The sequence below is a fragment of the Hoplias malabaricus genome, chromosome 7 (assembly GCF_029633855.1).
Source record: "Hoplias malabaricus isolate fHopMal1 chromosome 7, fHopMal1.hap1, whole genome shotgun sequence".
Taxonomy (NCBI): domain Eukaryota; kingdom Metazoa; phylum Chordata; class Actinopteri; order Characiformes; family Erythrinidae; genus Hoplias; species Hoplias malabaricus.
This window is the reverse complement of record NC_089806.1, coordinates 33,279,629-33,294,262: the sequence shown is the minus strand read 5'-3', so window position 1 is coordinate 33,294,262 and position 14,634 is coordinate 33,279,629. Positions and strand designations below refer to the sequence as shown.

The window sequence follows — 14,634 nt, the reverse complement described above, 5'->3', positions numbered from 1 at the left end:
GATATTATTTTTATTAATGGTCAATAGGTCCAACATATAAAGAGTGATAAGTGTAGAAATAAAATTCCACACCACTTAAAAAACTGGTCAAAACTAAATGTTTAATTACGTATATCTGTCTGGAAAGCGTTACAAAACCATTTGTATGGTTCGAGAACTCTACTGAACAACAGTAAGAAACATTATCTCCTGTAGATACAATGAAACTGTGATAAATTTTCCCAGCAATTGTTGGCCCGGATAAATCTCTTAGGAATACAACTCATCAATTGAAGACGTCACAAACATACCCAGACAATCTTCTAAGGAACTTTAGGCCTCAGGCACCTCAAATAAAGTCAACATTTATGGTATCTCCATTACTTACAGAGAAAATCGGAACCTTGGGCGGGTCACAAGATAAAACTACCAGTAACCAAACGGAACATAAAGGCTGTCTGTATTTACTTGGTGAGAGGTCCGTTTCTGCTCAAAAGATGCTGTTAGCCAGATATTTTTGTATTGTTTTTTTTTTTGGCTTGTTCTCAGTCCAGCAGTGACACTGAGATATTTTAAAACGTAGTTAGAACTGCTTTGATTGTATACTGAGCATGAGTTTCGTTGCAGTGCAGAGAACAAAATAAGAGCTGTATTTTTTTTATTGCATATGGAACACATAGAAAAAATATACATTCACAAACTCATTCATTCATACATCTTCAGTAGCTGCACATCCGGACCAGAATGACACTGGTTCCAGAGCACACACACAACCTCCTTAACATTAGCGGCTACTTAAAAGATATTGTGTACACTGACTGGATGAGAAAGTTAGCCTAGGTTAGTACTTTTATGCCCATTCTGAACGAAATAGTCTTACATGTGAGAACACTTTTTAAAACCACCATTCATCAACAATAACTGTAAGTCAGTGGGCAGCATTCTAATTTCATTATTATAGTTTTATTGTTTGTGGGGTGAGTAGTAAGCTAGGACAAAGCTAAGCTACTTGTTGGCCCTGGAAAAATGTATAAGGCCATTTTATGTAGGTGGTTAGGAAAAATGTACAGAAAATCTCACTTTTTAAAAATCTATCATTTTGTTTATTGCTTATGTTATGCCAATGCACCTCTTTACATGAGAATCCAATCATTCTAGACATATTTGTAAAGCCACCAATCACCAACTTGGTTTTAAAGAGTTGCACAGTTAGTATACACATTCAAGACACCAAATCGTTATCAAATGTGATGAGCCAGTCTGGTCCAAAATGCCAGGGCCAATTTTTTGTCCCAGTGCGCCCCTATGTGAATGTGCTTTGTCTCAAACAGCTGTACACATAGCTTCATTGTGCATCTCTGGCCTGTGCTAGCTAGAATCCTATAGAGTAAAGAAGGACAGCTCATTTGTGTGCTTTTGGCACTTTTCCTAGATTCCTAGTCACAGATGGAAGAGGCTCAAACTCATGATCTCCCAATGATGGGGCCAACACTTGGAGGATCATACATAATCTAACCTAACTTTGACTTAATCAGCCACTCTCCTTAATATTTACTATAGACTGGACTAGCCCAGTCCAAATATTAAATGTCATTAACCAATTGAGCCTCTACATCTTTATAAACTCCTGCTTTCTGTTTTTATTCCAAGGATTGTGGAATGGTTTTGTTCCAAAGCTCTTAGTCCAAACACTAAAGGAGACTTACTCATCAGTTTAGTTCAGAGTATCAACAATGAAAAACCCAAGCGCATATGTTTTATGTACTGGACTTTAAAGATAAGCAAATGAAGGACTGTGGATTTAAAAGGTTTATAAAAATGTTTTGTTATTTTGTCTATCTGCAGATATTACAAATTCCACAATTGAGTCATTTCAAGTTTTACTGATTTATTTACTGTTCATAATAATTACAATCATTTTTCTCTACAAAAAAAGCACTTTTTTCTATGGTTATTAAAATGTACTGTTTCTGTAAAGCAGCGCATACAAGATAAAACAACAGATTTGTTAAAAAGAAATTAGTTGCAGCCTTAAAATCATCATCCTCCATAAATCTGTAAATAATAAAGAACTTGTAATGTTAGCACTTCTGGACTATATCTTGGAGGTCAGAGTAATGCAGTGTAGCCTGGTTTAAAGGTAAGCCGTCCTGCAGTCTTGTAGTGTTTAAAATTCCACAGTGTGCTGCTGGCGTCCACACGTCACATGAAGTAAAGGTGTGGCGAGTGTGTATTTTCTCAACTTGGGTGGTGTTGGGAAACCCGTGTGAAGCTCAGATAACATGCTCTGACACCTCTCTCTCTTTCGCGCTCTCTGGCTTATAGTGAGCATAGAGGAAATGGACCATCTATGTATCTGTGTGGGAGTTTGACATACCAGAGTCAGGAACATAAACACCTGTGTAATGTGCATAATAACAGGGAATTAGACAGCGAGTGCATATTTCCATGCTTCTTGCTTCTTAATTTGAATCTGGGAATGAAGGCCTAATCTGCAGCCACTCCCTGATGATGGAGTCATGTGGAGAATACTTTACGTTGTTATAGTCACCAACATCAAACAGGCAAAGCTTTGAAGCTTCAGACTAATTGGACACCAAAGAGCATTATTGGATAACCAGGGTAATACAAGAGCAGACTCCTTTTTTCTTCTCATTCCTTCTGGGGCACCTTTACTGGACAGCAAAGTAAACGTGAAGCATTTTTGATAAGGTCTCCCAGAAACGAATTGTGTTTATATATACTTAACAATCTGATACGGGCCCAAAATCAGATTTTGTGCGTAACCCGATCAACACAACAACCAATAATATCACAGAAACATGTGACATAAATGTCCTGCTGTAGCTTTTTTGTAAACATGGACCTATTTTACTTGTGAATATGGATCACATGATTTCCTTATGATTTCTAATATTACAATGTGCTGCTCTTTTCAGGACTTACTTTACAATGCTGCGGAGAGACTGAGACGGAGATGAGCTGTGGGCAAGCACCTGTCCTTGTCCCTCTGTTACAGACAGAGACCAAGCTGCTGGATGCATGTTTGTCGGAAAGACTGGTGGCAGCATGTGGTACTTCAGATACAGAATAATGAGAGAACTTCAAAATGTGTCAGAGACTGCTCTGCACTCTATCCAGTTACATTTGTGCACATGTGCAGACAATGAAATGGGGATATGAATATAGAGGGGTTAGATAATGAAACTGAAACAACTATAATTTTAGTGTGAGAGGTTTCATGGCTAAATTGGAGCAGCCTGGTGGCCAATCTTCATTAACTGAATCAGGACGTGTATCAAGAAAGATTGGTTTGATGAACATGAAAGTGAAGTTGAACATCTCCCATGGCCTGCACAGTCACCAGATCTAAATATTATTGAGCCACTTTGGGGTGTTTTGGAGGAGCGAGTCAGGAAACATTTTCCTCCACCAGCATCACGTAGTGACCTGGCCACTATCCTGCAAGAAGAATGGCTTAAAATCACTCTGTCCACTGTGCAGGACTTGTATATGTCATTCCCAAGACGAATTGACGCTGTATTGGCCGCAAAAGGAGGCCCTACACCATACTAATAAATTAATGTGGTCTAAAACCAGGTGTTTCAGTTTCATTGTCCACCCCCTGTACATGCACTGAGAAATCAGATTACTGAGCTAAAATCCAGCTCTGTTAAACTCTTTTAATCTGATTTCTCGACTTTACTTCGATCTCAGAAATCAGTTTGCTGTTTACATGACCACTTGAATAATCTTTTAACTGCAGAAATCAAATTAAGAACGGATGATTAAGTGCATGTAAACGCACATGATAAACTGAAAATTTGTGTATTACTCTCACAGTACACAGAACCATATTTCAAAAATGTGATATGATAATTTAATAAACTTATTCTAGCACACTGAGTGCATTTGAGAACCTATTATTATTTTAATAATTAATAAATAAAAGCTGATATAAAATAATGTGGTGTATAAAATGTCTCAATGTTAATTCAATGCTGGTAATATTAGAAGCTATAATATATACAATATATATTTATTTATATTTTTTTTTTGTAGGCACTTTAAAAGACTACAGTAAAGTCTTGTCCTATGTTTAATTACTTATGAATGTGCCCTCTCCTTTTTCATCTGATTTATCAAGCTAACTTATAATATTTAACTTGGCTAAGAGGTTCCTAATATTTTATGTAAATTTATGTGTTAAATTATTTATGTGTTAGACATATTTTTAAGTCGTTTCTGACAGTGATCTGTATGTGTGGGTCCCACAGTCTAATTCAAACCTTTTTTAGATGATCACTACAGCATGTGTCTGAATTACAGGTTAACTCTTGCTGTACGTGATTTACTCACACCACCATTCTGACTGCAGGTGTGTTGTAGTGGTAGTTTTTCCACTATTTGGCAGAGGAAGCAGTATTTTGAGGTGATTGCGATGGGCTCAAAGGAGCACTGATTGTTTTAAAAGAGTCCCCAAATGCTACCAAACCACCATTTCTGAATTCACATATGTTAGAGACGTAAGTAAATAATAATAAAAAAAATACACCCAATGAGATGTGACATCTGTAACAATGGAATACATTTGATACCTCTGTTGGGAGGATATTTCCAAGAGGTAGAAACTTGAGGCAGAAACTTTAGGCAGATTACCAAGAGGAGTCCGTGTCTCATGCCAGGTCCCTTTTCCCTGGAAATTGTTCTTTATCATTCATGGCCGATGGACCAGCACCCTCCATTATTTCATTTATGAGCCTGTCCCCTGGTGTCCCTCTTCAGGGACTTCTTACTTTGAATCTCACTGAGGGAGAGGGACAGGGAACGTCGAGATTGATTCTCTTTCCTGTATACAATGCAGTCTTTTATGGCCTCTTTAATCACCTAGCACAAAAAAGCACAAAATAAAAAACACTAGTAAATTAATACAACCTAATACTGCACATTATATGCCTAGCAATGCTAAGAGGTTTTCTTAGTAAAGCCCAGTGATCACCGGGGATCAAAAACTAAATCTCTCTGAGAACCTCTGAGAGTGGTCTTTTGTCAGTACCGAAAATCAAATCAGTTAGAGTAGATCATTCAGTGTTATGGTACCCTTTGCCTCTGCTCTTAATTTTCTGCCTTTAAATCCCAGCTAAATACCTACCTTTTCTCTCAGTATATATATTCAACATATTCTTCTTATTATTATTTTTATAAACAGGGCGGTTCCAGTAATAAAAGTAAAAAAAAGGCTATCAATAAGTGCAATCTATACCTGACACTGTGGCTTTGACACTGACTTGGGGTCAAGCTTTGTCAGGACCTTATACTCTCTGAGAAGAATTGTGGTGTTACTTTTAGTTATCACTGGAGCTGTACCCTCAAGGAAACAAATTCAGTACCTTTAGAGTGGAAACATAATTGTTCCATATTCTATTATTGTATATTTTAAAGTATGCCCCATTTAACCTCCAGGACTTTTATTATGTTATTTTATTTTACATTGCTAATGGGGAGTGGCATGGTGTAAAATAAAAGTTTATAAATATTCACCTCTTTTTCTAGAGAATAGAATATAATGAACATTTAAGGAACACAACTAGACTTTTCAACCACTTTTGTACCTTTAAAGGTAAATTTGCACTGTGTGTACCTTTAAAGACAATTATGTACAGGTACAGTGCCTGTTTATCTGAGAGTATATGATGTTCTCAGGATATTACAGGACAGTAGGACACTGCCTTACCTCTATGTTGTTGAGCGTGTTGAACTCCATAAGGTCATGGAGTTGAGTGTAAGCCTGGTTGGAGTACTGGAAGTTGAAGGTGGAATATGGTGTTTGGGGATCATCAAAGATATCGAAATCGGCAAACTCTTTCTCCTTCTCCGTCTCTCGAGGAATCCCTTCAGGACAATACAAACAGAGATTGGAGCATGTACGTTAATACTAATTTGGATAAATTATTAAATACAAAGAAAACTGTAGCTTGTTATAAGATTAGGAACTGAAAGCATGTCTTTTATCTTAAATGCAGTCCAGTGTAATCTCTGCATAGAATTTGTTTGAATAAATTGCTTAAAAATAGTTTCAATTTTCATAAATCATAAACTGACAAAAATAGATTAATTAATTAGATTATAGATGTAGTTTTTAATTTTCTGACAAACTAGCATGGAGCTGTATAGGTGTGGTCTTTGTGACCTTTCTCTTCACCCTGCTCTTTCTCATTGATATGAATCTATTTGGTTTGTGTTTGGTCACTATCAAATTCTTTGCTTCCTGAAACTGCTACACACATACACTGTTCAATATTCAGCTTAACCATAATGTCCTCTGACACACCACCCAAAATCTCTATTCACATACACTTATTCAAAAGCATGCAGAGCTTAACACCACAAACTGCCCTGGAAACATATCAGATACCAACATTCATGTATTTACCTTACCAATCAAAATGACCAATAAATACTGACGATTCATTTTCAGATTTGGGAATAAAAAAGGAGAAAATATATTTATATCAGAAAACTAAACTGAGACAAATTTTTATAATGTATGCGTGACAGCAGGTAGTGTCGCAGTCACACAGCTCCAGGGGCCTGTGGGTTCGATTCCTGCTCCGGGTGACTGTCTGTGAGGAGTTGGTGTGTTCTCCCCGTGTCTACGTGGGTTTCCTGAATACCATTTTATTCACCAAGTTTACTTTTGTGTTTTCCTTTCCATATGCATCTTATGTATAATCTCCTCAGACATATCTCCTAAAATATGAATAAATAAATTAATTACCGAAGTAATTAATAAATGCTTATTCTTACCTGGTGATTTGAACTTCCTGAAATTTATGTTAACCAAGACAAAATGGATGACAGTGGGACAGTTCTTGTCACTCTTTTTGGGCTTAAAGACGTAGCATTCTTTCATCCCTTCCCGGTCAAACACTTTGGGGTCAATTTTTGGAAATGGAAGCTTGTTCATGCGTGCCCATTTCTCAGCCAACAAAAGCTCCTGTATGGAATAAACAAAGGCTGATTAAATTACACTGGAAAAAAAAACATTTTTAACAATTTTCTATGTTTTTTTGTATTGTTAACATTTAGTTCAACCAAAAAAATCTAAGTACACAGACATGAGCATGGGGCAGGAGCATCCCATGTCTACTCTGACAAATCCATATGAAACCTAACACCGCAGATTTTAATCAAATTGATCAAACTGCCAAAATGATTATCACAGGGCTTTAAAAGACCCAAAGAATGCTGTTGGTCACTGTCCGCTTCTTAAACTGTGATTTGCAGATTATTACAGATGCTTATTGACAATAGAGATATATATGAGCAAGCTCATCAGTTAAGGGTCTTTTTTTATTGTCAAACTACATTATATGATATATGATACTAGCTGTGTATCTTTACAAATTTCAGTTTGTGACATGTTAATAAGGATTTCTCTATATGTACATAATAACCTTAAAAGGGGGACTGGAATCACTAGGCCGGGCTGAAAAGTCGAAGGAGATGATGAGGTCAACACCCCGTTGAGGTCTCAGGATTAAAGGATAGGGGAGGTTAAATGTCAAGCCACTGTCCACGATATGGATCTTCTTGCTCTTCACGTCTAGTGGCTCATAGATGCGGTCAAACTCATCTGGGTCTGAGGTAATTCCACAAAGCAGAAAAGAGAGAGAGAGAGTCAAACAACTTTTAAAATTAAACCACAATCATTTTTTACCAATGCAAGTTAGAAGGAACTAATGAGAGCAAAAAATAAATTTAAACAAAGTTGTTCTTCAATAGGTTGAATTCAAATAACCAAATAACAAATCAATTCTGATTCTAATCACCGTAGCTGGAAAAGCCATATCTTTTTATGAATTTAGTATAAATGTAAAAAAAAAAAATATATATATAAATATATATATATATATATATATATATATAGAGTCATTCCTCGTCACTTCGCGCTTCACCTTTCGTGGCTTCAGTGCATCGCAGGTTTTTATAAAATATTAATGGGAAAAATAAATCGCAGATTTTCACTATTTCGCGAATTTTCTTCTGAACTCGATTGGTGGAAAATATATATATTTGATGAATTTTTACATGAAAAAATCCCAAAATGTATAAAAATATATTAATTCTAACAATAGAGGAATGTTGTAAATCATAAAATATTACGAATTACAGTAAATAGTGCATATTTACTCTCAGAAACGAATGGTTATTAAGGGAATGGGAAAGGTTTATGTAGCATAAAAGTGTAGGGGAGGGTTCATAAAGCCTTAGAATAGTGTATAAATACTTAAATAAATATAGTGTCCCTACTTCGCGGATTTTCATTTATAGCGGGTGGTCCTGGAATGTAACACCTGCGATAAACAAGAGAACACTGTATATATATATATATATATAACCGTTTGCTACTTTTTGCTACGTTTGCTACCTTGTAACTCATTTTTAAGGCAGTACATCACTTCAAGCTGTTTTAGCCCAATTATAAGAAAAAATGTAAATAAAAACATTGGAACATTGGAAAAGCCTTTCTGAGTAAGTGATATTATTTAGGTTTATAAAGGCCAGCAGATCTCCAACGCTAACCTGTGACAGCATCTACTTCTTCATCAGGGCTGTTTGGAGACAGGATGTCCGCAAAGGGTGAGTAGGGAATGCTAGTGTTCAGGTTGAGGCCCAGCATGAAGTTGTGCACTTTTCCAGCTCTGCCTTCTCGAGTGTTGAACAGGGAGGAATCACTAAACAGTGAGGTGACCATGCGCTGTATCCAGCTGGCCTGTGCATGTTGATGGTCATCCTCCACACCAGCTAGACCAATGAATAATTAAGATGTAAACAAAAAATCAATCCAAGGCAGACATGAGTTTGAACCATTTTTACTCTTTCTATCTCACGTACACGATTTGTTTTACAGTCAAGTTTTGGCAGCACTAACACATGTACATTTGCTCTCGTTTATCAAAAACCATTTAAGATTTTAAAAGGTATTGTAATTGTAACTACATTGTAACCAACAATTTTATTTGTTGCAAGGCTGCATTGATCTCTAAATGTATATTTTTATAGATTTATCACACAGAGTATGTCACAAATTGAATGCATAGCTGTAAATAGTCAACTTACCTGAAACTATTGAATTTGTCCATCTATGCTGAAACAATCTAGATATGGTTGGGGTGTTCACCAAACTCTTCCCACCAATGAAAGTTTGAGTGAGCACATGCACATTGTGCATGAGAGACACTGATCTTTGAAGGAGCTTCATGACCTTATCATATTACGATTGTTTCTCCAAATTCATCACTGAGGCCCCTTTCACATGGATCCGAAAATTTAAAAAACTGAGATTTTCCTCCCTTCGTTTTTGAAAATATTCCCATTCAGACGAATACAAAAACGGTTTCATTATCATACCTGTCCAGTAGGAGGCTATAGTGCCCCTTAAAGAATCATCAAAACAAAATGAAACATGAGAGAAACACAAAGGTTTAATCCCAAATCACTCCATACTCCCTATGTACTGCACTACGCAAGTCATAAATTTACTGAATCTTGATCTAAACACTGCACTAAATGTTTCTAATTCAAAGTCATTATATAAATACATATGTGGGAATCCGAAATCCACTGCTACCTGCATATATACATTGTAGTTTTATGACTTATGTACTCAGGTATATATGGGAAGGGGGAGCTATTTGAATCCAATCCATGTGGACAGGGAGTAGTCATTATCACCTTTAATGACTACTGCAGTCTCAGAAATATTCAACCCCATCATGACAAGTATCTTTAGTACTTAGTACAGCTTAGTACAGCTAAGTACTAAATTAGCTTTGCTACTTCTGTTGACATCATTCTTGAGGAATCTTAGCACATTCCTTATGAGCAACTGCCTCCAGTTCTCTAATATTCTTGGGTTTTCATGCTTTGAACACCTTCTTCAAATCTGACCAAACATTTTCTATGGGGTTAATATCAGGTGATTGTGTCATTCATTTATTGCAAACAGTCTGTACATTTTGCTGATAAACCTACATTTGCTATGGGCGTTGGATAATTTGGATTGAAACTGTATAGCTATAACATGGGATGAGTGCATTGTGTAAACACAGTGGCGAGTGTACTGAAGTTTCTCACCTTTCCGAGGCTCTTCATCATCTAAGCTGTCCTCTCCTACAATATGTTCTGGCTTTAACTGTTCTGTGAAATAAACAAGCATAGATAACATGCTGTAGAATGACATACTCTATTATTAAAGCTGAATTCTTAGGTCAATTACTTTAGCTTCAAAAACTGCAATGCACTTTGGTTGTACAACAAGAAGGTCAGACATATTATTATTGTGTTCATACCCGGCCTGCTTGCTGTACATATGCAACATGTATTTTTGTGCTTCTGCAAATAGCACTGCATATACACTAATGCTTTTTATAGTGTCTCAAACACAGAAAGTAGGAGATGTCATGATCTTATCAGACTCTTCTAGACTTTTTCTCTGTCATTGTGAGAGAAAGGCAAAGTCATTAGAAAAGTTGGAACACCGTTAGAGGAACCAAATGCCCTTTATGTTGCCATGCAAGCCTGTATATCAACAATCTGATAATCACCAGACATGATGCACTTCTCTTATCTCTCCCTCTGCTCTATAAGATGAGGTAAGACTTTCAGATACTCTTGAACAACTGCACTTCAGTCTGGTCACATTGCTCAGTGCCAATGTGTCCTAGAGTGGTCTAAATTTTCCCAAAATTGAACTGAGGTCTACTCAAAACCTTTGAGCGGTGTTTACAATTCAGAACTGTTCCTGACCTCACAAAAATTTTTGGGGTCAAGTTACTGCAGTAAATAGGAAGGAACACATCTCTACGGAAGAAATGTTAGAACAGCAGGTGTCCTCAAACTGCCTCAAACACAGAGGCAAGTGTACTGATCTGAAGTACTGATCTTCTAAATATTAATAGAAATTGATGAGTAACATTCGGGGCCATAGGACAAAAGTGTACATTTCATTTGGTTAACCACTTCCTGAGCTTATTATATCCTGTGCCTTGTTGTTCAGTAAGACTACTGTGCAACTAGTTTATAGGAACTATAAGTAATTCTTAAGTTACAGAAGTGTTTAAAAGTTTGAGTGTTTAGAAGTGTTTAAAAAACTCCAAGTGTCAAGAGAATGTGCATCATATTAGAAGAAACAGAGATTAGAAAGTGCCTGAGATTTGCAGGCTTTGAATGAAAGTGCCAAACCCAACTAAAGTCTTTCTATTTGGTCTCTGCAAAGTTACAGTACTGCTGATTTCCTGTGTTTCTAGACGGATATCAGATTGTCAGCAAACTTGTGCCCTGTTCCTTTTTCACTTGTTCTCCTTTTTCTGCCATTTCTGTGTTCTCCAGTTAGTTCTAGTATATTCCAGTCTTTGACCTTGTTTGCTTATGTTGTTACACAGCAGTTTTGAATTTGCCTATTTAGACAGTGCTACCTGTGCAGATAAAATTTCTTGGAAAAGTAAACACACTTGGTGACAATAACCAGCCAGATCTGAGTCCCGTTTGTTAAAATGTGAGAGTTATTACGTTGTTTAAGGTAATGTCCAGTGTGAAAATATGAGTTATTGTATTATGTGAAGATTACCCAGCTCCTCCTCCATGGTGCTTCCTCCGGGAACGTCCCTCAACCCCAGCACTCTGTTGAACAGAATGGAAAAGGCACTACCCCACACTCCTGAAAATCACACGTAAATGCGTAACATGTAAATAGAGTATTCTACTCTCTTTGAAACTGAAGCAGCTTAGGGAACGGGCTTGTAATTCACTCAAGTCTTACATTCATATCACCATGTGCCCCTTTCTCTCAGACAAGCTTAGACCAAATGAAAAATGTGTCAACATACGTAACATATAACCATGGATATTAAAATAACTATTAACCAGGATTTTTATAACTTATACATTCAAAAGTGTATATATGAAATGCAGTTGCATTTTTTATGTCTAAACATTGGACTGGTGCTGTATATATGCATCCCCATTTGAACTGATGTAAATCAAGATAATTTCATAACATTAATTAATGTTTTGTAGCTCATATAAAGACACTAATATACTAAATGTACATTTCATACATTTTATCAATTTTTGCAAATTTCAATATATAAAATCAACACTAAGTCTTTTAGAATGGTTTGATTGGAAATGTGGAGTGTACAGATTGATTTCTTTACAGCATGATGTTGATAAGAACCATGAGTAACAGTCTCTACAACTGAATTATATAGTCACTTTATTTACTATCCAAAATGACCAGTGATCCTTTACATATGGCTTTTAACACGTATATATCGATAATAGTAAAATAATAATAGTGACTGGATTGATAGATAAAATGGTGTGTTATATCTATCTAATCCTTATCTAAAAGCAATTCTGTACAGTGAATAATTTCCTCCTTTGTCTCTGTACAGTGAATCATATCCTGTGTCAGTCAGAATCACTCTGTGCAAATTTCAACAATATAAAATTATATAGAAATTTCAAATTAACATATATATCCCTCCTCCAGGGCACAATGCTGAAAGATTATTGTTGTATCTTTTGTGAAAACTGTATCTGAGCAATGCCTGACTGAAAAAAATCTGTAAATGTCTTTATCTCATGTGAAAAGTTTTGTTCTATGAAACCATGACACTCATTCACATACTCACTTATTTACAATCAGGAATTGCACCACAAGGGTTATGATTTTTCACATACTAACACATTAAGGGACAGCTCCAGAACTGTTATTTATGTTTTGCATCAATTACACTATGAGTTCTTGATTAAATACTCTTGTACTTTTCCTAGCAAAATCATGCATTGTAACTGCAAATCAAGTAGCAGGTGCTGAACTTGGAGAGAACAGCATGCCATTATTCCTTACCCATTAAGAAATGCAGAGGGTTCTCCTCGTACTTCTTAACTACAGTTCCCATGAAGAACTTGCTCCCAAAGAGGTCAGGGGTCATAAACGTGCCATATTTAGCCATTCCAATCTCATAGGGGCTAAACTCCACCCAGTCTGTCAGTCAAAACACACCAAAACCAGTCTTTAGTTAGTACAATGCTAAACAGTAGGTTTCAGTTTCTAATAATGTTGCAGCCCAGCCTATTAAGAGATGACTGAAAGTACGTCATTCCTAGACTACAGCAATTACAAGTATGCAACAAAAGCATAAAGTATATTTAAACATTCCTGTACTGTACAGCTGTGTGTACGGAAAAGAGCTTTAGGCATATTGTGAGGTTGAAGAGGGCAGATCACATTACTCTTTAATGTGTTGAGTGCTATATTAAGAATGGCTTGGCTTATTGTTTGAAGATGCTTGTGAAAACAAACAGTGCTTTGATGAATTGTTCTTTCCTTCTCCACATATAATTCCTCTTGACAGTTACTAATACCTCATTTATGTTACTAAATAAAGTCACCATAGAGTACAATAGAACATAAACTATAGCATTACAGGACAACTGCCATTAATGAAAAAAAAAGCTTGAGCTTTTAAAGAAATCATTACAAGTGCAACTGGCTTAAAGATGTAAGCCATTTGCACTTATACTATGGAGAATGGAGAAATGCACAAGAAAAATAGCTTTAATTAGTGTATTTCACAATTAATATATAGCAATTGATCATTATAAATATTTTATTGGTATCAAATGTAAAGTGTTAATAACCCAACAGCAATGCACAATGAAATGCAATGTTACAATGCAAATTTAACACATTTTCATAGTTTTTCCCTGTGAACTATCTGTAATAGGCAAATGTATACATTCAAAATCTGCGTGGAAATTTCTCAGTTATTCTAGAAATGGAGTAAATAATGTAGTGCACACAAACAAGAACAAGACAAGGTGTGGCCTACTCTCTCCTGATTGGCCAAACACAATCTTGATACTGTTTTTGTTCATTCATTCATTGCCTGAAACAGCTTGTCCAGTTCAGGGTTGCGGTGGGTCTGGAGCCTACCCTGAATCACTGGGTGCAAGGCAGGAACACACCCTGGATGGGGCGCCAGTCCTTCACGGGGCGACACACACTCACACCTATGGACAATTTTGAGTCACCAATCCACCTAACAACATGTGTTTTTTGGACCATGGGAGGAAACAGGAGCACCTGGAGGAAACTCACGCAGAGACAGGGAGAACACTAAACTCCTCACAGACAGTCAAGCGGAGTGGGACTTGAACCCACAACCTCCAGGTTCCTGGAGCTGTGTGACTGCAACCTTCTACCTGCTACACCACCATGCTGCCCTTGTTTTGTTCACTCTTATTTAATTAATTAAATGCACTTTATTCTAGAATTTTGGGTCAAGTATGAGCAAAAAATGTGTGATAAATTGCCCAAAAAATGCAGTTAAGCACAAATTCATTATTTAAATTGTTTGATGACCCTAGCATACACAAGGGTGGCAATGGTTGTTTTACTGGTGTAACTCTCACATTGAAATACATGTTTAAAATATTATAATGTTAAATCGAGTTAATTGAAGTTATGTAATAACATAATTTTGGGAGTAGGACCACGCCCGAACTCCTCCTCTCAGCCCTATATATAACCCGCAAATTCACGTCATTTCCACGTCGGCAAACTCGCTTCATTTAGTTCAG

At 36.5% G+C, this 14,634-nt stretch overlaps 1 protein-coding gene across 1 annotated transcript in view; it reads right to left on the bottom strand.

The window, feature by feature from the left end:
- Positions 1 to 1,880: 1,880 nt before the first annotated feature.
- Positions 1,881 to 14,634, bottom strand: part of pla2g4ab (phospholipase A2, group IVAb (cytosolic, calcium-dependent)) — a 32,932-nt gene continuing 20,178 nt past the window's right edge. Inside the window, exons 12-19 of the mRNA XM_066676728.1 lie at positions 12,899 to 13,036; positions 11,612 to 11,701; positions 10,120 to 10,182; positions 8,566 to 8,787; positions 7,437 to 7,621; positions 6,787 to 6,976; positions 5,714 to 5,871; positions 1,881 to 4,866 (exon numbers count right to left, since the gene is read on the bottom strand). Of these exons, the coding sequence (XP_066532825.1) occupies positions 4,729 to 4,866; positions 5,714 to 5,871; positions 6,787 to 6,976; positions 7,437 to 7,621; positions 8,566 to 8,787; positions 10,120 to 10,182; positions 11,612 to 11,701; positions 12,899 to 13,036 (1,184 nt within the window). The 3' untranslated portion in view covers positions 1,881 to 4,728. The remainder of the gene's footprint in view (positions 4,867 to 5,713; positions 5,872 to 6,786; positions 6,977 to 7,436; positions 7,622 to 8,565; positions 8,788 to 10,119; positions 10,183 to 11,611; positions 11,702 to 12,898; positions 13,037 to 14,634) is intronic.